General features: G+C 42.3%; 2 protein-coding genes across 3 annotated transcripts in view; one reads left to right on the forward strand and one right to left on the reverse strand.

Moving 5' to 3' along the window:
• The window catches only part of LRRCC1 (leucine rich repeat and coiled-coil centrosomal protein 1), a 254,094-nt gene that overhangs the window by 117,796 nt on the left and 110,476 nt on the right, over window positions 1-25,822 (reverse strand). The gene's annotated exons all lie outside the window — the stretch shown is intronic.
• The window catches only part of LOC142651404 (b(0,+)-type amino acid transporter 1-like), a 70,177-nt gene continuing 51,653 nt past the window's right edge, over window positions 7,299-25,822 (forward strand). Inside the window, exon 1 of the mRNA XM_075826066.1 lies at window positions 7,299-8,033. Within this exon, the coding sequence (XP_075682181.1) occupies window positions 7,340-8,033 (694 nt within the window). The 5' untranslated portion in view covers window positions 7,299-7,339. The remainder of the gene's footprint in view (window positions 8,034-25,822) is intronic.

The raw sequence follows: 25,822 nt of genomic DNA on the forward strand, positions 1-25,822 counted from the left end.
TAGTCCGCATCAATGTACTGCACATTTTGTGCAGATCCGCAGCAGAATCTGCAACGCAGATTCTGTGCGGCATTGATGCGGACAGTTGCGGAGGAAATCCGCCACGTGTGGTCATGCCCTTGCTTAGTTTTTTTTCTTTATTATTTGGGATTATCTACTACATCAGTTACCTGCCATTTATACAAACATACATTCCCAAAATGTTTGAATTCACAATTTACAGACCATATATTTTGTATGTTTTTCTAGGAAACCATTCAGTAATATACTTGCGGTTTCAATAAATGATATGAATGTGACTTATGTATTTCCAGCTGATAAATGACTCTTGAGTGGCAAGCTGATTTCTCTGCAATAAATGTATGGAGTAGATCACACAATTCACTGCATTTATGTCAGCAATGTGAGTGTTTATCTAAGAGTGAAGCCCAGCGGTGTGTACAGCATTTACCTCCAACATAAGAAGCTCTGCTGCCTTTGATCCACAAAATTGCTTCATCTATATACAAAACTCCAGGCTGAAATCATTTAAGTCACAGAATGACTTGTATATTATTACTGTGAATTGAGTGCCTTGGTTTTCTATTTAGATTGATGATGGATGTTTTGGTCTCTCATTGATCCGTACACTCCGAGATGAAAAAACCCCAATATGCGGCTTAATGAAAAATCACTACTGCTGAAGAACTGAGAAAATAAAAACCATCTGTTTGAGGCAAATAACTTATTTGGCCAAAATTCTTATTTTTTGGGAGTAGTTCATTTAGTTTAGACAGCTGGAGCATTGCAAAAGAAAATGACACAGTTGGTGCTATATGCCCATGTGATGGACTTCCCGGTGTTGCATAAATTGCAGCCAGACATCATTCACCCTCAACTTTTCGATTTACCATTTTCATATTATCAGCTAATCTCATTGAATTCTATGGATTTGAAAAGGATGCCGAAATGCATTAGCTGCAATACATTACATTATGATTATACCTGATCAAAACTTTTCACAATGACTGGACAAAAAGTTTCAATATAGAATAACATTGATCCAGTCATACCAAATTCCAAAGTGGCAAGAAAGAACTGGCCCACCAGAACCCTTAAAGTACCCTTCGGTGGGCCCAATCTCTGACACAATAATGAACTCCTAGTACAACAGGACCATTAAGATCTAGAAGACAAGCCCACTTGGAGACAATTACTTGCAACCAGTGCCTGTTTCTTATGGGCTGGTTCACCAATGACCTTTCAGACCTCATCAGTTGAGACCGGACAGTGGTCACATACATTGTGACAGACGGGTGATTATGGAGACAGGGTAGTTTTTGCCAATTTAATGAAAGCCTGAGTACCAGATCTTGAATGTAACACAATGCTAGTTTAAAAAATTCATAGCGCAGGTGTAAAAACAAAGCTGTTCTCTAGAGCTACTTTTAAGGTGTTCTCTGGTCAGTCTACCCATAGTATAGGTGATATACAGCTGTGACCTCCATGATCGCTAGAACAGGTCACGAGCCCCATGTTCCATCTCACTAGCCGGTCTACAGTGAGAAGGAGTTTATAGGGAGCACCGGTCCTTATATATGTCATCAATGTGTGATTGGTGGGGATCTGACTATTGAGATGCTGAGACGTCCATCGTGAATGGGGCTGTGTTGCAATTCATGCACATTGCAAGGTCAAGAGTGCTGTTGGTTCATAATGAATCGGCCCTTTGAACTTTACAGAGCAGCATGGCCCCTTTGTCTTAGCGGACCCCAATGCACAGAAATTATTAATTGTGGGAAAAACTGTTATAATAGCATTAAAAAGAAAAACAAGGTAATTTGGTCCGTGAATTTGGGACCATAAAGTTTTGAATTTGGAAACCTGCAGCAAAACTTTGCTTAGCTTGGATGGTTGTTTTCAAGTCAGGTGGATAGCAGTTTCTTTGCCAAGGATAACTTTGGATCCTTTAGGCTAGAGTCACCCGGCTTTTTCCAGAACAATAAAGTTCTCTGCTGACGCTCTGGCCGAAATTCAGCTCCTGGAGGAGCCCCTGCCGCCACTGTCCATATATGGATAGTGATGGCAGGGGCTCCTTCAGGAGCAAAATCCTCAGGCCAGAGCTTCGGCAAAACTCTGGCTCGGGATTCCACTCCTAGAGGGATCCACAATGGTGCTATCTACAGTATGCGGTGTGTGGCTATCTACAGAATGGGTTGTGTGGCTATTTACAGGGTGGGGTGTGTGGCTATTAACAAGGTGGGGTTTGTGGCTATTAACAGGGTGGGGTTGCGTAGCTATTTACAGGGTGGCATATGTGGCTATTTATAGGGTGGGTTGTGCGGTGCTATGTACAGGAGGGTGTGCTCTGCTGAGGCTCTGTGCTCCGCTGATATAAAATGAAAGGAGCGTAGCTCGCTGAGCTACGCTATTTCCGTAACTCTCATAGTAGTAAATGGCAGTTACGGAATAAGCGTTGGTTTGCCATGACCCCCTACAAACATAATGTCTAAAGCTTAGATCTTGGCATCATATTACAGCACAGAAGAATTTAGCATTCAAATCATACAAGACTCAAATCTCTAGGTTTAATATTTGAGACGTATCACTCGTTTGTCGAGGAGCAGGATGAAACGTTTTACTTTCTGGCTCTGTGTCTCTGGAAGGAAGAGGGGAAGCTGCAAGTGAGAGCAGGAAGAAAGATCACAGACCCCATTCACACAACGTAAATTTCATCCGTAATTACGGACCCATTCATTTCTATGGACTACGGTCACCTTTCTGTATATTTATGTATGGATGTCCGTGCTGCAAATTATAGAACATGTCCCTTTTTTGTCCACAATTGTGGCACGGAGTCGAAATTGCCAAACCATGCCGGGGGAATGGCTGCAACACATGGTGGGGGAGTCCAAAACCTTCATCTGCCACGATGACGAATGGGGCTGGAGATGCAATCAATCCAGGCAGTTGTCTCGGTTCTTGAAGGGCGAGCTGGTGGGGTTGAAGCCGTTCACCCGTTCTGGAAACCCTGAAGATGCCAGCATCCGAAGAGCTTCCATAGGCTCCTGTATCAACAATAACAAACCCGTAGTCACCCAAGGCCAACAGCACCACCGAGAAATACGGTTTGTAATTGAAATTTAGGGACCCTGAGTGAGGCGGCTTCTTCACATGAATGTGTTTCCCATCCAGTACGCCCACACATTTGGGAATTGGTTGTGCAGATTGGTAGAATCTCTTGGCAATTGTAAGCCAGTCTTGTATCTTGGGCACTGGAATCATCACCGCTCTCAGCCGCTCCCAGATGGCTTTGCAGGTCAGACGTATTATCTTAGAAATGGTGGAGCACCCCAGCAAAAACTCAAAATGCAGGGATGTAAATGAGTTCCTTGTTGCCAGGAATCTGTTAAATAAAGATAAAAAATAAATTAATGCTAGCAGTACCAGGGTGATATTACAGCAATGGGCACAGGGGACCACTAAGGTTATACTACCTATAACAGGGTGTGACATGGCAGCAATGGGCACAGGGGACAACTACGGTAATACTACCTGTAGCAGGGTGTGACATGGCAGCACAGGTCTGATAGTAGAAAGTCAAAACTTGCAATTGACATGCGGCAGAAGTTGTGAAACTTCTCTGGGTGCTGCCTCAGGTCAGCGTACAGGGTGTGGAAATGCCCCTTCCTGGGCCTTTGGGAGACAATGGGGTGAACCCCGTACCTCCTCCTTTTCTTCAACGGATAGCTTGCTGTCCGAATCGCCGATAGATGAGCCAGTCCAGAAGAACATGATCCTCACGTTTCTAGGTCATTCTTGCAACGAAAGAAACGCCAGAAATCAAAGCTATATCAGCCGAGAAATCCATCAGAGCTCTCACAAAGCACAAATGCCAGAGAAAATGGCGCCAGAGCAATCATGTGACCATTTTAAGGGGTTGGGACATGTTTGTGATATCATTTGAAGTCTCCCTTTTTTTGTTTGTTGCAGATCCGTATATACGGATGCACTACGGACCGTATTTGCAGACACAGTGCCGTATAGACGGATGAGTTACGGGTGACTTGCGGATGATTACGGATCCATATTTGCAGACAGTAAAAATCATTACGCCATATGCATGAGGCCTTAGGCCCCCTGCTCATGACCGTGCCTGTAATCACTTGTGGGCTGTGCAAGTATGGGATCACGGTCTGTAAAGAGCAAAAAATAGGACATGTCCTATCTTTTGCGGAGCCTTTCACTGGCACGTACACCTTCCCCTAAATATACGGGAAGGTGTCCGTGGGCAATAGAAGTGAATGGGTCCGTAATTACGGACCGTAATTACGGATGTATTCTACGGTCGTGTGCATGGGGCCTTACTGTTAGGCCCCATGCACACGACCATAGATTTCATTTGTAATTACGGACTCATTTATTTCTAAGGGGGCGACAGACATCTTCCCGTATATTTACGGGAAGGTATCCGGGCCGTAGAAAGCTTCCGTAAAAAATAGGAGATGTCCTAATTTGTATTTTACTGACTGTGCTCTTATACTTTATAATGGGAGCACGGCCCGCAAATTCCGACGACTGGGCGTGGCCGTCCGTAGCCGTAATCACAGACCGGCTACTGCCATGTGCAAGGGGGCCTGACTGTGATCTGTTCCCCTGTACAGCATTCCAGTGGGGAAGTACAGGAACTTTTCTTCATATTATCATCATGTGCTCACATTTCATTTAGGGGTGTTTTTTCCCCCCTACTGCATGGATAAGAAGATGAGCAGTTACACATCTGCCCCTAATGAGACAATTTTTCAACTCTGTGAGTCGGATGTTTACTGGCATCTGGATCGTAGAGATTTTTGGTCTATTGAGTTCTGGTGATTATGTGAAGATATATTCATGTAAAGGTATTTGTGGCATTTATGACCTCTGCACATGTTGTATTTTTTTATTTTAGGGGGTCTTATGCGTCTCAGGTTCAGCCTGCATAAGCTTTTAGCCACAAACATTACATTTTGTAAATTTTTTTCCCCATAACTTTACACTCTGATGCAAAATTGCATGAAGGCGCCCATGAGTGTAAAGTGCTGGGTGGCATTTTATGTAAGGTTTCTACTTTCATAAAATATATTAGTATGTAAGTGTAATAAGATTTTTTTTTTTTTTTTTTTTTACTTCAGGTTTTATTAATGCGTGAAAAGTTTGAAAATTGTTGAGTCAGTGAAAGGGTTAAAATGAGCATCTCTCGCTTTGGAGGATCTGTCCTGCATTACACCGACAACCCATTGATTTGAACGTTCTCTGTGTAATGTTTACTGTCATTTCGCCTGTGGTGGCGCTGCAGGAAAATAAAACACTTACTCCTAGGTTTCCCCACAGATTATAACTGATCACTGCGGGTCCCAGCAGCGGGATACTTTGTGATCAGTTTATTGTCAAGGGACCTTTCCAGGACAAGTTCTTTAAAAGGAACAATTCCGGTCACAAAAGTACAGAAACCTGTAATTACTCAAACCTGAAAATTTTTCAATATACAAGTGTCACGACGCGGGGTGTGGACCCACTGGGCCGTACCGCGTAGCGGGATAGCAGCTGGCCAAACAGGTACAGTACAAAGTCTATAGTCCAGAAAGGGTACCTGGGGCAATGCAGATAGTAGCGGTGATTCAGGCTGAAGATAAGGCTCCGGTAGTAGACGGACACCCGGCGGGGTGTGACACAGTAGATGCAGCAGAAGAAACAACTTGACTCAAGATGGCACAGAGGCACGGTAGCACGGTAGCACAGGATACAGGGTACAGGCAGCAGGAACAGGTAACACTGGGAACTGGAAAACACTAGGAGACCATTTGCAAGACTTTAGGTACACAACAACGCTCAGGCGCTGATCAAGAGGGCAGAGCCCTTTTTATAGTCCAGCAGCACTCTGGACTTGATTGCAGATTCCTCACAAGAGGAAGACGCTGTAGGGATCTCGCGTGTCTATGGCCGCGTCTGTCGGAGGGTAAGTCAGAACGACGGGCCGCGGCCATAGACGTTACAACAAGTACATCTTCACTTTAAAAGGGTTTTCCTATGAAGGACATTTATGAAATATCCACAGGATATATCATAAATGTTAGATAGATGCAGGTCCCACTTCTGGGATCCGCACCTATGTCTAGAACGGTGCCCCCTAATCCCCGGTCTACCTTTTTCTGCTATCGCTGCCTCTCGCCCACTTCCTGGTTGTATGGTCGAGAGCTACAAAAACAGCATAGCTCGCTGAGCTACGCTGTTTCCGTAAGTTCCATAGTAGTGATTGGCAGTTACGGAAGCAGCGTAGCATGCGAGCTACGCTATTTCCGTAACTACCATTCAGATCTACGGGACTTACGGAAATGGTTTCCATTAAAACTTTAACAAGTTCCATCCTACCATCAAACTCACTCTCAACTACTCAACATCTCAAATACATTTCCTGGTCATGACCATATACATGAGACAGCAGTCTATTTACACTCCCTACACTTCAGTAAATTTTCTGTGGGACTTACCCACACAGCACAGCGTGATCTCGTGAGATCACGCTGTGCTGTCACATACTCCCACAGCAACTTTACCGAAGTGTCGGGAGTGTGAATAGACATCGCGTCCTGGCTGGAGGTGATGTCTATTCACTCTCAAGACACTTCAGTTAAGGTAATGTGGGTGTATGTGACAGCACAGCGTGATCTCGCGAAATTGCGCTGTACTGTGAATACAAGAGAAGGTGTATGGGCAGCACAGTAGAACAAAAACCTCCAGGGCATAAGGGTGCAAGCCTCCAGGGATCCGACTTGTAAATCCCCAATGGTATACAAATGTAAGGAGAAAGAGGCAACACTCCAAGGTTCAAAAAATAGAAAGTTTATTCACCCATCAGTGAAAAAGGTGCAACGGTTCTGCCTGCTTCTGCCGCAACACGGAGCGGCAGAAGGGGTTTAGGGGGCCCTGTTCTAGAGATAGGTGCATTTCCCAGAGGTGGGACCTGCATCTATCTGACATTTATAACATATCCTGTGGATATGTCATAAATGTTCCTCTTGGGAAAACCCCTTTAAATGAATGTGTCACATCTGCTCCTACCACTACTGTGTTATTTTCAATTTCTATTGTAAAACTCTACAAAATATAAATGAATATAAAGCATTACAATTAAATAATCTTGAACCAGAAGCAACATTGTAGGAGTATGATATTCAAACCTATCTAGGATGAAGAAGAACAAAGTACAAGGGTCTGTTAGTGTTTTGGATTTGTCATTCACCTTACACCATGCCAAAATCAACAAATGGAATACAGTTATATAAAAAGGAGGACATATCTGTACCAGGCATTGTGAGCTATAATGGATACACATCTACATTCAGCAGAGGACAAGGTTGTTCTACAAAGGACTATCGGATATTTCAGTGGCGTCAGCTTCATTATTACTGTCATCTTGGGCACTGGCATTTTCATTTCTCCCGGAGCTGTACTTCTCTGTTCACAACTGAACGTCGGAGTGGCACTTGTAATTTGGGCAGCATGTGGTATAATATCAATGGCTGGAGCTCTATGTTATGCAGAACTGGGAACTACTTTTCCATCATCTGGAGGGGAATATTTCTACATAAAGAAGGGACTGGGCCCCATCCCTGCATTTATTTTCTTATGGACCTTCGTAGTGTTCCTCAGACCTGCTGCGACAACCGTTCAAGCTCTAATGTTTGCAGAATATGTTATCCAACCGTTTTTCCCCGGATGCCCTTCACCAGAAGTAATAAAAAAGGCCACTGCTATTGCTGTTATTCTGACTGTAGGGATTATCAATTGCTTAAGTGCAAAATGGATCCTTTTAGTGCAAAACATTTTTACAGTCCTAAAAATGGCTTCACTCAGTGCTATTGTTATAAGTGGTATTGTCCATCTTGCAATGGGTAACACATCCAATTTTCACGGAGCATTTGAGGGCAATGTTCCTAATGTGTCCCAGATTGGAGAAGCGTTCTACCAGGGCATGTTTGCGTTTGGTGGATGGAATGTTCTTAATTACGTCATAGGTATGTATTTGCTGTATAATGTAAATGTTTGCAGACATGCCGGGCAGTGACAATGCCTTGTCTGGGTCATTTAAGTTAGGTTAAATGTATCACGTACACATGTAGAGTCACTTTATTCTACTATTTGCTTAGCCATATCTTGTTGATATTGAGATAACATGATAAAATAATGGATTTTTAGCAATAACAGCAAACCTGCATTAAAGGAATATTCCGATAATGTCTTGTAATGACATGTTAGAAGCGTCACATTGGTGGGAGTCCAAGTATATTTGTGGTGGTCCCAGATCCCTGGCTGCCCCTAATGTGACCTTCATGACATGTCTGTAATCTCTACACTACTCTAAACTACACAATACATACAAATACTTGTTTGGATGCTATAATGCTTGTGCACATTTTCATCTTTGATCAATGTCAGTACTTGGTAGAGCATCTGTATTCAGGCCCTTTTACACCAGCCGATAATCGGCCGGTGCAGCAAGCGCTGATCAACGAGACATCGTTGATCGGCGCTAGTGACACGGAGCTATGGATGGGGACGAGCGGTCGTTACTCCGATCGCTCGTCCCCATACGTTATTATCATGTCGGCAGCACGTCTCCTTGTTTACACAGGGAGATGTGCTGCCGACAACGATAATATTTTTCTTTTTTAAACCGATACGACCAACAGATGATCGAGCGTTTGCTCGTTCATCTACTGATCGCTGCCCTGTTTACACAGGTCAATTATCGGCAACGAGTGTTCTATAAACGTTCGTCTGCCCGATAATCGCCAAGTGTAAAACCCCCTTTAGATAGACCCCATGATGTTAGCATCTATAATACACCCTAGCAAGTAGAAGTTAGTGGGCGACAAGTTATAGTGCAATATATGCTAATTGGCTATACCATGCCCTCTCAGCCAATCAGGGGCAGTAAGAGGGCTCATACACTGGCATCTTCCGCCCATGTAGTGTCAAAAATGAATATACACAAACATTTAATAGGTATTACCTTCAAATTCTCCTGCGGTACTGCTGATGTATCTGGAAGGATGCTCCCTTTGTTATCTCTCAGCATCATATTTACCGAGGCTAATAGTTTTAAATGGACTGCGCGGAGCCTTACAAAGGTCCCCAGTGCTATCCAGTGAGAGTGCCTATTTGTGCAGGTATATCCAAACAGATGACAGTATTTTCTTCATAGGCAGTAATATATTGGAATACATAATGATATATTCACATGGTGCAGTCGAATCACAGTTTATTGCCGTGATTACAGCAATATCATAGCAGTGAACTTGACCGCATCGTATGAATAGACCTTTGGTATTCCATCGCATAATAGCGAAAGAGTTAAATTCTAATTAAAAGTCTACCAGTAGGACAAAAATAAATAAATTATGTTTTGATAAATTACAAATAAAAAGTCATCAATGTGAAAAAACTGTTTAATAAAAGTCATTAACCATTTAGAACTCACAGTTTTTTCATCCTTGCCATCCTAGAGTCATACATTTTTTATCTTTCTGTCCAAGTAGTCACATAGGGGCTTATTTTTTGCAGGACGAGTTTTCCTTTAAATAAACATACAAACAATGTATTGAAACACGTAATTCGTTTATTCTGCAGGTCATTACTGTTACAGTGATACGAAATTTACACTACCGTTCAAAAGTTTAGGGTCACTTTGAAATGTCGTTGTTTTTGCAAGAAAAGCACAGTTTTTTCCAATGAAGATAACATTAAATTAATCAGAAATACACTCTATACATTGTTAATGTGCTAAATGACTATTCTAGCTGCAAACGTCTGGTTTTTAATGCAATATCTACATAGGTGTATAGAGGCCCATTTCCAGCAACCATCACTCCAGTGTTCTAATGGTACATTGTGTTTGCTAACTGTGTTAGAAGGCTAATGGATGATTAGAAAACACTTGAAAACCCTTCTGCAATTATGTTAGCACCGCTGTAAACAGTTTTGCTGTTTAGAGGAGCTATAAAACTGACCTTCCTTTGAGCTAGTTTAGAATCTGGAGCATTACATTTGTGGGTTCGATTAAACTCTCCAAATGGCTAGAAAAAGAGAGCTTTCATGTGAAACTCGACAGTCTATTCTTGTTCTTAGAAATGAAGGCTATTCCATGCGAGAAATTGCCAAGAAACTGAAGATTTCCTACAACGGTGTGTACTACTCCCTTCAGAGGACAGCACACACAGGCTTTAACCAGAGTAGAAAGAGAAGTGGGAGGCCCCGCTGCACAACTGAGCAACAAGACAAGTACATTAGAGTCTCTAGTTTGAGAAATAGACACCTCACAGGTCCTCAATTGGCAGCTTCATTAAATAGTACCCGCAAAACTCCAGTGTCAATGTCTACAGTGAAGAGGCGACTCCGGGATGCTGGCCTTCAGGGCAGAGTGGCAAAGAAAAAGCCATATCTGAGACTGGCTAATAAAAGGAAAAGATTATTATGGGCAAAAGCACACAGACATTGGACAGAGGAAGATTGGAAAAAAGTGTTATGGACAGACGAATCGAAGTTTGAGGTGTTTGGATCACACAGAAGAACATTTGTGAGACGCAGAACAACTGAAAAGATGCTGGAAGAGTGCCTGACGCCATCTGTCAAGCATGGTGGAGGTAATGTGATGGTCTGGGTTTGCTTTGGTGCTGGTAAAGTGGGAGATTTGTACAAGGTAAAATGGATTTTGAATAAGGAAGGCTATCACTCCATTTTTCAACGCCATGCCATACCCTGTGGACAGCGCTTGATTGGAGCCAATTTCAACCTACAACAGGACAATGACCCAAAGCACACCTCCAAATTATACAAGAACTATTTAGGGAAGAAGAAGGCAGCTGTTATTCTATCTGTAATGGAGTGTCCGGCGCAGTCACCAGATCTCAACCCCATAGAGCTGTTGTGGGAGTAGCTTGACCGTATGGTGCGCAAGAAGTGCCCATCAGGCCAATCCAACTTGTGGGAGGGGCTTCTGGAAGCATGGGGTGAAATTTCTCCCGATTACCTCAGCAAATTGACAGCTAGAATGCCAAAGGTCTGCAATGCTGTAATTGCTGCAAATGGAGCATTCTTTGACGAAAGCAAAGTTTGAAGGAGAAAATTATTATTTGAAATAAAAATCATTATTTCTAACCTTGTCAATGTCTTGACTATATTTTCTAGTCATTTTGCAACTCATTTGATAAATATAAGTGTGAGTTTTCATGGAAAACACAAAATTGTCCGGATGGCCCCAAACTTTTGAACGGTAGTGTATATATATGTATTTTTTTTAAAAATATTCATGTTTGTGTGTCGACATATTCTGAGAGCCATAAGTTTTTATTTTTCCATCAGAGATGTATAGGGGTTTGATTTTTGCAGAATGAGTTGACGTATTCATTGGAATATATATTTTGGGGTTTATACGATTTATAGGATATATCATATAGGAATAAATAACCTGATCATTTTATAATTCGGGTCGTTACGGATGCGACAATATCAATTATGTGTCCTTTTTTTTTTAGCTTTCTCTTTTTTGAAATAATAAAACGTTTATAATGGGGAATATTTTAATATATGAAACAATTTATTAACTTTTTTTTTTGCATTTTTTTCCAGTCCCACTAGGGGACTATAAAATGCTATCGTTCATATAATAATAATAATAATAATAATAATTTCAAGGGAAAACACCTCCTGATTTTCAAACGTTTTTTAAGTCTCCCCCGTTTTAAAAAACGGCCGCGTAAAAAAACAGCCTGTCGGAAACAGAACGCCGTTTTTCCCATTGAAATCAATGGGCAGATGTTTGGAGGCGTTCTTCTTCCGATTTTTCGGCCGTTTATTGCCCGAAAAACGTCCGAAAACACTGTGTGTGAACATACCCTAACTGTTCATAAGATTAGAACAATTGTATTATTTTATTTATGTTTGCCATTTTCTCCTTCTATAAAGTTTAGAAGGCAAGTCTCTGCACATCTATTTGTTTTATTATATGATTTCGTCCTTTCTTTGTGACCAAAAGGCACTTAGGAGCAAACATCTTAACCCTTTCACTGCCAGGAGCATGTTTATAAGTCATGACTTTAAATGCTTGCTGTGACTAAAATATAAGGGCTAGATTTTAAATCTGGGGATCAAATTAAGCCCAAAATCATAAATGATGCCAGGATCAAATAAATATAATTCTAGGAGCAATATTCTAAGCGCAGCACTTGTTTGAAGTCAGGGAGCAGGAAGAAACGTTTTACTTCCTGGTTCTGTGTCTTTGTAAGGGAGAGGAGGGGGGAAGCTGCAAGTGAGAGCATAAGAAAGATCATAGCCTGTTACCATCATCTCTCCCCCTGTACAGCCTTCTAGTGACCCCAGGGGTATAAGTCCAGAATCTTAGTCTAAACAACATTCATGGGCGTAACTACCAGGGTTGAAGGCATAGAGCTGCTATGGTGCCCAACAACTATGTGTGCAATATCCCTGTATGTGACATCATTGTGTTTTTTTTTTCCTGTGCTGAATAGAAGTGTACATGGTGACCTGTACATGTATGCATTATTCCTGTATTATCTTCCCACTTTTGTGACATCACTGTGTGCATGATTTCTGTACTGTAACTTAATTGGGTTAATTATTCATTTACTATAACTTCACTCTGTACTGTGACATCAGTGTAAGTATTATTCCTGAACTGTGGCATCATTATGTACATTATCCTTGTACTGTGATATCAGTTTAAGTATTATTCCTGTACTATGACATCACTGTTTATGCTATCACTATACTGTGGCATCATTATGTACATTATCCTTGTGTTGTGACATCACTGTGTGCATTATCCCTCTATTGTTATTTTATGTATTATCCCTGTTCATTAGGGAGGCTAAAATAATCATAAGTGTTACATGTTCTGAAGGTGGTCATGGTAGAATAGGTCCCGATTCCAAGTTTGGCTATATGGCCCAATGGTTCCTTGCTACACCCCTTGTTTCATTGTAAATGATGAATGGAGATAAATACACTTTTCTTGATGGACAAATAAATATTTGATCACTGATACCAGATCATGAACATGTCTCACACTCTAGAAGCATAAAATAAAGCATGTCTCTGCCCAGTGAGAGGGTTGGGAAGGTTTTATTATTACTGTAAATGATTGCCAAGGAAGCCTAGGAGGAAATGGTGTAAAGAACTTACTTGACCACAATCCTGCGATGTCTGCAGGTCTTGGCTGCCATTTCTATTCTGTATTCTGTACCAATCAGAGAAGACATTGCCCTATTTAAAGTCTTACCTGGCCGGCTGCCATTGTCAGTTATAGTGGTTATTAGCCTTTACCTTGCTGTTATAATATATATACCTGCTTGTTTTTGACCCGGCTTGCTTGGCGCCTCTATTTGTCCTCGTCTGGATTGCTGACCTTTTCTATTTCCTTGGCTAGTTTGAGTTTATTTATTGTTTGTGCCTTTTAGGGTATATTCACACAGGGTGTAAAAGCGTATAGCGTATCCACCCTGTGCGCCGCCGGGAATTTCAGCCAAAAAAAACGGACCAAATTGTGGTGTCTTTTTTCGGCCGGAATGTCCTCTGCAGAAAACTGCACAGAAAACATGTTTCATCCCATGTGGCAATCACAGGCTGCAGCGGTCACATGGGATGAAATATTATTTCTGGAGGCCGGCCTGGATAAAGAAACACAGAATTCTGAGTAAGTATAAATTATGTTTTTTCTGAGTTGCGTTTTTGCAGCGGATTCGCTTGTTTTCCGCCGCAAAAAAACGCAACATCTGATATTTATTGCGGGTTTTACCTCTCCATTAACTTGAATGAGGAAAACCTGCAACAGATAAGCAGCGTTTACGCAAATACAATTGACATGCTATGAACTAAAAACCCGCACCACAGGTCAATTTCTGAGCGGTTTTTCCGCTCAGCATTTACGCGGTGTCTGGATGAAATTTATTCAAATCTCACTCTGCTGCTACTGTAGTATGTAGCAAATGTCCTGCAATGAAATCTGTTGCTGAAAATCTGCAGTATTTACGCTGTGTGAGCTCACCCTTAGGGTATGCTCACACAGCCTATTTTCTGCCGTTTTTCAGGCCGTAAATGCCCCGAAAAATAGCTCAAAATGCAGGGGCTGATCGCCTCCAAACATCTGCCCATTGCCACAGGGCGTTTTTTACACGGCCGTTTTTAAAAACAGCCGCGTAAAAAATGGCCTCGTGAAAAGAAGTTCATGTCACTTCTTGTGCCGTTTCTGGAGCCGTTTTTCATTGGCTCAGTTGAAAAACAACTCCAAAAACGGCCGTACGGCAAGTTGCTTAAAAAACGGCTGAAAATCAGAGGCTGTTTCCCCTTGAAAACAGCTCAGTATTCTCAGCCGTTTTTTGTTAAGCGTGTGAACATAGCTTTATACTGTGTTTTGGCTCTCATACTTCTCGGTTGTGACCCCGGCAATTTTTTTTTTTTTTGCTGTATGTTTTTGCAATCTAGTGTTTAATCCTGACCTTGTTAGTCTATAAGACGTATACTGCTGCTGGCAACTATTTTATTCACTACGATTTTTGCCTCTGTTTCATCAAGTGTTAGGCCTCATGCATTCACGGACCTTTCACATACAAGATGTGCATTGACTCTAAGTAGCCAACTCACGGATGGTGGAAGACACGGTCGTGTGCATTGGCCTATAGAATAGAATGTGTCCTATACTATCTGCAATTGCAGTGACAGGGTATAAAGAAATTGGCTCCATGAAAGCTTATGTGGCTGACAATGGTCTCAGAAACTGAAGGCTGGGAAGTCTATCCACATAATGTATCGTCTACATTATATAACTGTCAGTGCATTTGATATATATTTCCTATAATGATTATAATGCTAACCGGGTATGTTATAGCTCTTTAATTATCAGCAGCAAAGCTGAGTCTTGTTGTTGTTGTGCGGTAATAGGCGCTCACAATTCATTAGTCTTTGATAGGTTGGAATTGTAATTGAGATTACGTTGAGATACATCCACATGAATCTAGTCTAATGTTTGCCTCTTGCTTCTAATCGCCTCTAATCACATTAATTTGCAGTTAATGTTCTATTCGTTGCCAATATGTTATAACATGCAGTACACTTATCATTCTGAGTGTCACAATGGGTATGATATTAAGGGAGTCATTGAATGTTGATGGCGGTAGAGAAGCATTTATAAAGGTCAAGCATTTGAAATAGGGCCAAAAAACAAATATCTTGAATTTGACAAAATTTGACTAATGGATACAATGCGGTTCAGAAAAATACTTGTTACTAAACATTTAAACCAAAAATACAATTAGAACATCACAGACCTGATACTGATGCCTGAAAAGGACAGATCAAGATACAATTCAACACCAGACCCCAATGTAATGTTTAAAGGCTGTGTACACCTTTTGAAAGCAATTATTATTATTTTTTAATAAAAAGGTCAATCAGTGTGTTATGTGCAACTTTATAATTAGTTTATATGAAAAATTATTTGTGTGTCTCTGACACGTAGGTTCCACTTGTAATCAATTACATCTAAGTTATGAACTTAGATGTGATGGACACTGAACCCGTCAGTGCCGCAGACCTGACAGATACAGGATTCAGCGTAAGATACAGCTGCTCTGTATAGAGAATACAGAGCAGCTGTATCTCTAAAAGTAAAAATAATTTTTAATAAAAACTAATTATAAAGTTGCACAAATCACAATAATTGACCTTTTTATATATAAAAAAAACAGAACGTGCAGAGCAATAAATCGGCTCCATACCGTAAAGAAAAGTTTTGCCCTGTGTTCCTTGTGCCAGGCGGCTTCAACCCAGTTCATCTTCATGATGAACAAAAATCAATCTAGAAACAAGTGTTGGTGAAATATAATCCGCATTCAGATCAATGGAACTGATTTTAAGTCATAGAAATTTCTGCAAGAAACCTGCAGTGTGTGAATATACCCTTATTTCATGAATATTAATTGTACATTATATTTAAGGGTATTTAATATTCAAGGTCAATAATGGATCTTGTAACGTTTATGGCCGCGGCCCGTCTTTCTGACTTACCCCTCGACAACCGCGGCCATGGACATCCAAGTTCCCTGCAGCGTTGTCCTCCTGTGAGGTGCCGGCACACACTTCCTGGTATTGAGACTGTCTCCAGAGGGCGCGCGCGCCCACGCGTGCACGGTCCTGAAGTGCCAGTGCACGCATAATTGCAGGAAGTCTGCAATCAAGCCCAGAATGCTACTGGACTATAAAAAGGGCTCTGCCCTCTTGTTCCTTGCCTGAGCGTTGTTTGTTACCCAAAGTTTGTCTTGCTAATGGTTCCCTAGTGTCTTCCAGTTCCCAAGTGTATCCTGTATCCCGTGCTTTCCTGGTCTAGTGTCGTGCTGAAGCTGTTGTCATGTTCTGCTACTCCACGCCTGACGTCTACCTGCTGCCTGGTCCCAGCCGAGCCTGCCTTGCTACTGTCCGAGTTGCCACAGGTACCGTTTCTGGACTATAGACTCTGTACTTTACCTGATTGGCCAGCTGCCATCCCGCTACGCGGTACCGCCCAGTGGGTGGCCCATTCTTGTACCTGTATAAAGGGGGCCTGCAAGTTCTCCTGGTGTGGACTATTTAGTTGCAAACCAGACTTGATAAGTTAGCCACGTGCGGCTGTGGTTCCCACCCCATGCACCCTCTAACACTTGGCGTAGTCAGCAGGATGAGTCTCCATGGGTCAACCCCTGCATCATCCATGAGTGTACCCACAGTCCCTGTGACAGTGTTCCTGAAATTTGCCAAAGATATTGTGGGCTTGCTAGAAGAACTTGCAGCAGAGATTGCCCAGCTAAAAGAGGCAAGTACAAGCAGTGGAGGTTGTGTCCATGACCCCAGAGAGGAAAGAGTCAGCCCTCGTAGTAGCTGGAGGAGTGGTCAGCTTGGACATTTTGCTAGAAGGTGTCAGTCTCTAAAAGGCCACAGAAAACATTTTGCTCCAATTGCACAAAAATACCTTGCTGTGGGGCTAGCAGCACAGACTTTTGCTCAAGGCTCTGTGACACTTAAAGGAGCACCTGCCAGGCACTGCTTGATAGGTCTCAATATGGACCCTGAGAAGGTAAAGGCTGTCCTGGAATGGCCACGTCCCCAAGGCTTAAGGGCCATACAACGCTTCCTGGGATTCGCCAACTTCTACCAGCTGTTCATTCCCAACTTCTCGTCTTTGACAGCTCCCATCTCTACCCTCACTAAAAAAGGGCATGAATGCCAAGGTGTGGACTTCGGAGGCAGAAGCCGCATTTGAATCCTTAAAAAAAGCCTTCACATCAGCCTCTATTCTTCACCACCCTGATGTGTCCCTACAGTTTTCTTTAGAGGTGGACGAAGCTGTTGGTGCTGGTGCACTGTTGTTCCAGAAAGGTTCAAAAGGCAAGACTGTGGCATGTGGCTACTATTCCGAGCTGTTTTCTTCCGCAGAACGCAACTACTCGATTGGGGATCGGGGGAGTTACTGGCCATCAAGCTGGCTCTGCAGGAGTGGAGACACCTACTGGAAGGTGCAGTCCATCCTATCCTGGTCTTCATGGTTTACAAGAACCTGACCTATCTACAGATGGCTCAGCGGTTGAGTCCTCGTCAAGCCAGGTGGTCGTTGTTCTTTGCATGGTTCCGGTTCAAAGTCCACTACCGTTGTGCCGACAAGAATGGGAGGGCCGATGCCTTGTCTATTTGGTCATTTGAAACAGAGGACACTGTGGAGTCCCCACAGAATATTATTGATCCTTCCTGCATCTTCTCTGTGAATCCTCTGCAAGTTAGAGAGATTCCTCCGGGATGGACTTTTGTACGTCTGGCAGACAGAGGAAGAATCCTCTGCTGGGGTCACAGTTCCAAGCCGACAGGTCACGCGGGTGCTTGTAAGACCCAAGATCTAATCGTCCGTCAGTTCTGGTGGCCCACGCTGCCCAAAGACGTCATCGACTTTGCCTCCTCATGTATCGTATGCTCAGCAAATAAAGTTGCCCGCTCCGGACCGGCTGGTCTGCTCCAGCCGCTGCCTGTGCCCGTTGCTCCCTGGCAGTATGTCGCAATGGACTTTGTCACGGGTCTCCCTCTCTCTGCGGGTTGCAGTGTAATCTGGGTGGTGGATCGATTTTCTAAAATGCCTCATTTTGTTCCCTTGACTGCTCTGCCTTCTGCTGTGCGATTGGCCGACCTCTTCATTCAACACATCTTCCGTCTGCACGGCTTGCCTCTGCATATTGTCTCGGATCGAGGGATCCAGTTCACCTCAAAGTTTTGGAGAGCACTCTGCGGTCTCCTCGGTGTAAAGTTGGACTTCTCTTCGGCCTATCATCCCCAATCCAATGGGCAAGTCGAGAGGGTTAACCGGATTATGGAGAACTATCGACGTCACTTTGTTTCCAGACGGCATGATGACTGGGTGCAGCTGCTTCCATGGGCAGAGTTATCCTATAATAACCACACTAGTGAGTCCACAACCTCCATTCCGTTCTTCATCGTCTACGGCCAACATACTCGAATACCTCTTTCTGTCTCTACTATGTCCCAGGTGCCTGCTGCTGACTCTACCTTCAGGGACTTTCTGCAGATATGGCAACAGACCCGATCTTCTATCCTACTGGCGGTGGACCGCATGAAGAGAAACGCAGACACTAGAAGACGAGAACCTCCTCACTTTCTTGCAGGTACTAAGGTCTGGTTGTCGTCAAAGAATATCCGGCAGAGGGTGCCATCCTGCAAATTTGCTCCTAGGTTCCATGGGCTCTTCGAGATCCTGCTACAGATTACTCCGGTGTCTTACAAGCTGCGGCTGCCTCCTACCCTCAAGATCCCTAACTCCTTCCATGTCTCCTTGCTGAAGCCCGTGGTCCTGAACCGCTACTCCAGGACTCCTAGTTCCACAGTGGTCCCTTGCGGATCGTCTGGGTCTTTCGACGTAAGGGAGATTCTGGCCACCAAGAAGGTAGGAGGAAGGACGTTTTGTTTGGTGGATTGGAAGGGATTCGGTCCAGAAGAGAGGTCTTGGGAGCCAGAGAAGAACATCGATTCCCCCTGTCCTCATGAGGAAGTTTCTCTCCCGCTCTGGTCCCAAGAAGAGGGGGTGTAAGAGGGGGGATATTGTAAAGTTTATGGACATCTGAGTTCCCTGCAGCGTCGTCCTCCTGTGCGGCGCCGGCACACATTTCCTGGTATTGAGACTGTCTCTAGAGGGTGCGCGTGCCTGCCCGCGCATGCACACCCGCGCGTGCACGGTCTTAAAGGGCCAGTGCACGCATAGTTGCAGGAAGTCTGCAATCAAGCCCAGAATGCTACTGGACTATAAAAATGGCTCTGCCCTCTTGTTCTTTTCCTGAGAGTTGTTCGTTACCCAAATTTTGTCTTGCTTATGGTCCCCTAGTGTCTTCCAGTTCCCAAGTGTATCCTGTATCCCGTGCTGTCCTGGTCTAGTGCCGTGCTGAAGCTGTTGTCATGTTCTGATATTCCACGCCTGACGTCTACCTGCTGCCTAGTCCCAGCCGAACCTGCCTTGCTACTGTCTGAGTTGCCACATGTACCCTTTATGGACTATAGACTCTGTACTTTACCTATTTGGCCAGCTGCCACCCCGCTGCGCAGTACGGCCCAGTTGGTCCACATCCTGCATCGTGACAGATCTCTTTGATCGCAAGACTAATAATATAATCATAAGGGGGAAAAAATCTCTTCCTGGTCCTTGTAAGCATTTCTCAGTTAGTGCTAGTAGAAAGTGAGTAAGAGATTAGGAGCAGTTCATATAAACCTCTCTGAAGTGTTGTCGGTGTTTGTGCACATTAATCTTGGCTATAGATTTGGGATACATACATTAACATCTATTCTCTTATTCTGTCTATGTGGATAAAACGTGTATAAATAGACAGTCGCCCACATCGCAGCCATTGTGCCTTAGGTCAGTACTACTACATTTTATGTTAGGGTAGCAGAGCACTTGTTCTGTTATTTTAATCAAATTTATCAATTCCCAGAGAAACATTTTAAAAAAAACTTTAATCCGGCAATCCAGGTTATAGTCAAATTGAGACTTGCAAGTCATTAATTTGGGATTCTCACTCTTGCCCTATCCTGACAATCACCAGTGGACCTCACTATCAATATTCCTAGCCCTAAATAATATTACATAGTCACCTATTGATTTCCCTGGTGATCAGCTCAGTGATGAGGGAGCTGCCAGAAGAAGTGGGGGTTTCCTGCTGTGACAATCCAAGAGCCTAAGGGCCTGTTTACATCTGCATTGGAGACCCAGTTAGGGGCCTCCATTGCAGATCCAACCGAAAATACAGAAAACAATAGCACAGCATCCTGCACTACTGTTTCTGGCAAAACCATGGACACCTCAACGGAACCCATTAAAGTAAATGGGTACCATCGGGCTACGGTTGTCTCCGTCGTTCAATGGAACCGGTGCATCCGATATCAGGTTGGAGCCTGAAAAGGCCCAAAAGGTTTCTGCCCATTTGAGGAGACCAGTAATATAAATAACGCGTGCTTGTTGGGGGTCCCAGTTACAGATTTTGTATTGAGGCCCAGGCATTTTAAATTACACCTCTAGGACAACCCCTTTAATCTGGTACATACTGTTTTATATCGTAGCCAAACTCTCCTTGTTCAAACGGGAAATTTGACCATTGTACATGTTGCACATTAAACTGTTAAACCATTTTGGTGCAGACAAATCATTACCCATCTAATCCACAGACAGGATTCGCTGGTTGAACATTTATCTGTGATTTTTCTTTAAAAGGCTTTATTTTTAATTTTACACAAAACAGACAAAACATTACATTTAATTTTTTAACGCTCAGGGTATGTTCCCACAGTGCAGATATTCTGCCGATTTTTCATGCATTTTTTTTACGCCAAAACCAGGAGATTCAGGAGAGCAGGCCTATAAGGCCTTCTTTTATATATTTATTTTGTTTAGTTTCCGTTCCTTATTTTGGCTTAAAAAATAAGTGCAAAATCTGAACAGTGGGAACCAGGCCTCAGTCAACGCACAAGCATACCACCATTCACACAGATACAAGCCTTTCCTCTTCAAAGTTGTAAGGATGGATAATGACTTCCTTTACATATGTGAAGTTACGTAGCCATTTCTTTCAGTACAACCCATCAGGATCAGTTGTTATCAAAATTGTGGGGACATTTCCTACTCAAATATATAAAATTTTAGACAGGGGGGCATATTTATTGACATGTTGTAACCAATGGGCCATGGCACGGGGGTCTGTGGATTTACAGGCCACTATAATAACCTTACGGGCACAGAAGACTAAACAGCAGAAAAATATTTTATCATAATGTCCAGTAATTATGTTGTCAATGACTCCCGATAGGCCCACCGGCGGGGTAAGTATCCTGGGACAGTTAAAGTGATTAATGAGAAATTGAAGGACCCCGAACCAGAAGGGTAAGGCAGGACTACACTGAATGCAGAAACGACCCAACTCCTGACTGGCATCTAATGCAAGGATCTGATGTACGATATAAGCCCATTTATCTGTGCTAGTCTGGCACTTTTTGTGAAACCTAAAGCAAACTCACTACCAACGTTCTAATTGATGTGGATCTTCTTTGGTTGCTCGATGACTTCATTCTCTTCTACTCCCGGATTCTCCTAAACCCTTAGGTAACGTGACTGCCTTCTGACCAGCTTTGCATGTTATGCCCAGATGTCAATGTCACGCTCCAACACCTGCCTACCTTCTCCTAAACCACAAAACAGCTCCAGCTGCCGAAGGTTTCTGCTGTGGGTGTGAGACTGCGTAAATACAGGGTGAGTTACTTCCTACATGAAGATATTGGGGAAAAGAAAGAAGGCTAGTACATGGATCCCACCTAATTTCCAGGTTAGGCGCTTGATACATAGATAAAATAATCATGTAAGACCTCATTCACACATTGCAGTTGTATTTTGCATCAGTATTTTGAAGCCAAAACCGGGATTGAATGCAAAGAAGAGAAGAAGCATATATCTTTCTTTTATGTTTTCTCTGTGTTTAGAATTCAGTACTTACCAAATATGCAATATGTGACTGAGGCCTTAGAATATGTTTTCCATCACCACTGCCCTATGCAGTGGCATTTAGGACATAAAAAAAAAACACGAGAGTGTTTTTTTTAGGTTTACATTCATAAATTAAATTACGAGTAATTATCGCCATATTTGGTCGATTTAAAAATAGGCAATTGGTATCCATTTCTTTTTAAAAAACGATAGCAGAAATGTAGTATAAAATCTAAAGTTGGCTTTTACAGCTAGAAGAGCATGTTACATTTTGACAGCCTGAGGTGTTTTTCCTTACACATTTACCAGTACTTCGTTGACTTTGATCACCACTGAGAGTGACCCCGGTTACCTATGAACTACAGAATCCAGTTCCAGAATTCATTTATATGTTTAACTATTTAATTGGTCATGAACTTTGAATTCTATTTTTTAAACAAGGAGCATCACTTCAAGGTGGATATCCTTGACAGTTCTGGGAGTATTAGCAAAGACTAAAGTCAACGGGCTGAACATGGAGATTTCTTGCCAGGATAAAAAGCTAAAAGAAGACAATGGAAGAGTTTGTCTGAAGAGGTGTTTGGGCTTTTTCGACAGTGTATGCTTTCTTGTTGGTAGCATCATAGGTGCTGGAATATTTATTTCTCCTAAAGGGGTTTTGGACTACTCTCAGCTTAATGTTGGTGTGGCACTATGCATATGGGCTGCCTGTGGCGGGATATGTATAATGTGCTCCCTGTGTTATGCAGAGCTGGGCTCAGCATTACCATTTGCTGGAGGTGAATACTACCACATTAGGAGAGGAATCGGATCTGTGCCGGCTTTCATTACAATCTGGACTTTAACATTGTTTATAAGACCTGCATCCAATGCAGCACGAGCCCTGACCTTTGCAGAGTACATCAGCCGGCCATTCTACTCCGGCTGCCCACCGCCTGACCTACTCAAGAAAATATTAGCTATTGGAATTCTGTGGATTCTAGGTGTCATAAATTCAAAAAGTATCAAGATGGCCACCTGGGTTCAGAATATATTTACAGTGCTTAAAATGATGTCCTTGACTCTTATTATTATCTATGGAATAATTGAGTTTGCAAGTAACACTAAGTCTTTGGAACCATTTAAGGAGGCATTTAATGCCGAAGTCCCTAATGCTGCTCAAACTGCAGAGGCTTTCTATCAAGGCCTGTATGCATATGGTGGATGGAGCTACCTCAACTACATGGCTGGTATGTTTCTTTAGCTATTGGTACATTGAAATATTGGAGGAAAAAGTATTTAGATCAGTAATTCCCATCCTTTTTACCACAGTGGAATCCCTGACAAAAATGTTCCCCTCATAAAGGGAACCCCTAGAGCTACCCAATTCCTATGGAACCCTGTTGGGAAACACTGATTTACATGGAACAACATAAGAGATACTTGTTGTAGCCATATATTATTTGATTTGAAGAAATGGTTAATCGCAAATTGCCTGATCTTGTCAATTTAAATTTTAGGGTTTCACAATATGATACATATTCAAAGTATCTCAGATTAAATTCCAATGTACAAATATGTACATGCAATAGTATAGCTAAAGTTGATATGATCTGGCATGTATATATTATTAAAAGTTAGAAGTTACTGCACTCAGACAGTGTATGTATATATTTGGCCCGATTGGGTCTGTTGGCAGCCAACGTCTGACTTCATTTAACATTTTTACTGATTTTAGAGCATTATTGTGGACTAGTGTGTCATTTTATGACCATACCGGCTGCAGTATTGGTTAAATTGGCCAATACTGGCTGTAGAATACTAGTGTGATTTGGCATATCTACTTTCTATATGGGAACCCACATTTGGACCAGTGCCCCTAAATGATCATTAGCATTACATTGTCCTGCGAGACATGTTTATGATATTGTCAATGTATTATACAGAACTTCTGTTGATAGATGATAATTTATCAAAACATTTTAATTGATGAACTGGCCTTGTTGTCCATAATGACCAATTAGTGGGCAGCTTTAATTGTTCCTAAGTAATTCAGGAAATGAAAGCTGAGTACTGATTGGTTGCTATGGGCAATAAGGTAAGCTTTTAGGGTAGATTTATAAATAAGGCCCGACTTGTTCAAGAGTCCAAATGTTAATGTGTCACATACTGTATATAATGCATGCTATATGATAATGACACAGTTAGAGATTAGCTCCTAGGTCACATCTCTGACAACAGAGTGAAGATAAACTGGAAAACCAACACAATTTGAAATCATCTGTGTATGTACACGGAGAGGAGAGAAAGGCATTAAATAACTCAAAATTAGAACAAGAGCAATAAAGCAAAGTATGTGCAAAGTTAAATTGTCATTAATCTTAAACTATAGGAACCCCTTTACATTCCACCCTTCTCTCCCTGCTTTTGTATTTTACATACAGCATTAAACATAGTTACACCTCTTGCACATGACCTAGTTTGGGCCATGAAAAATGGTCCGAGTGTCGGCTGGATTTCCCGGCACGACTGTGGTACAGGTGAACGGGACTCCTGGCATCATAGACACTTTATGATGCTAGGAGTCCTTGCCTCCCCGCAAAACTGCTGTTCAGTACTGTATCATTTTATTCAGTATGAAACAGCAGTTCCGTGGGGAAGCAGGGACTCCTAGCATCATAAAATGTCTATAATGCCAGGAGTCCCGTTCACCTGTACCACGGTCGGGCCGGGAAATGCGGCCGACACACGGACTGTTTTTCATGGCCCGAACTCGGTCGTGTGCAAGAGGTGTAAGGCTGGAAAAAGACTCAAGCCAAACCTATTAGGCCCCATGCACATGACCGTAGTGTTTTTTACTGACTGCAAATACGGATCCATAGTCATCCGCATATCTGGCACGCTGTCCACAAACACGGTCCATAGTGCATCTGTATTTACAGATTGCAGACAAGAATAAGACATGTTCTATATTTTGCAAATAATTTCTACGGCCCAGAAACACATATCCGTAAATCAACTAAAAGTTGTCCGTGGCCTATAGAAATAAATAGGACCGCAGATTATACGTAACTACTGATCCATAATTATGGCTAAAATCTACGGTCGCATGCATGGTGCCTTATTCTTCAAAGTTGATCCAGAAGAAGGCAAAAATTCCTTCTGAGGTAGTCAATTGCCTCATATTAAGGAGGAAAAAATTCCTTCATGACTCCAAATATGACAATTAGAATAAACTCCTGGCTTAACAAACCATCTCCAAGTTACCCATAATTTGTACTATTATATATTTCAAGAAAGACCCTTTTTGAACTCTTTCAATGAATTCACTATAACAACTTACTCTGGCAGAGAGTTCCATAGTCTCACTGCTCTTACAGTAAAGAATCCCCTTCTATGTTGGTGTAGAAACCTTCTTTAATCTAGACATGCTGGATGCCCTCTTGGTATAGTTACAGTTCTTGGTATAAGTAGATCATGAGAGAGATCTCTGTATTGACCTTTAGTTATATTTATACATAGTTATTAGGTCACCCTTTTCCAAGCTAAATTACCTCAGTTTGATCATCTTTCTGGGTACCTCAGTCCACCCATTCCTTTAATTACATTGTTTGCCCACCTCTAACCCATATATTATGTAGCTATATACTGTTGTCAAACAAGTTTATTGTTGAAAGTGCACCTTATAAATACTTACTAAATACTTTTTGTTTTAAATCAAATAGTTTTTATTGACATTTTCAAGAAAAAGAACAC

This window comes from Rhinoderma darwinii, chromosome 5 (genome assembly GCF_050947455.1).
Source record: "Rhinoderma darwinii isolate aRhiDar2 chromosome 5, aRhiDar2.hap1, whole genome shotgun sequence".
Classification (NCBI taxonomy): domain Eukaryota; kingdom Metazoa; phylum Chordata; class Amphibia; order Anura; family Rhinodermatidae; genus Rhinoderma; species Rhinoderma darwinii.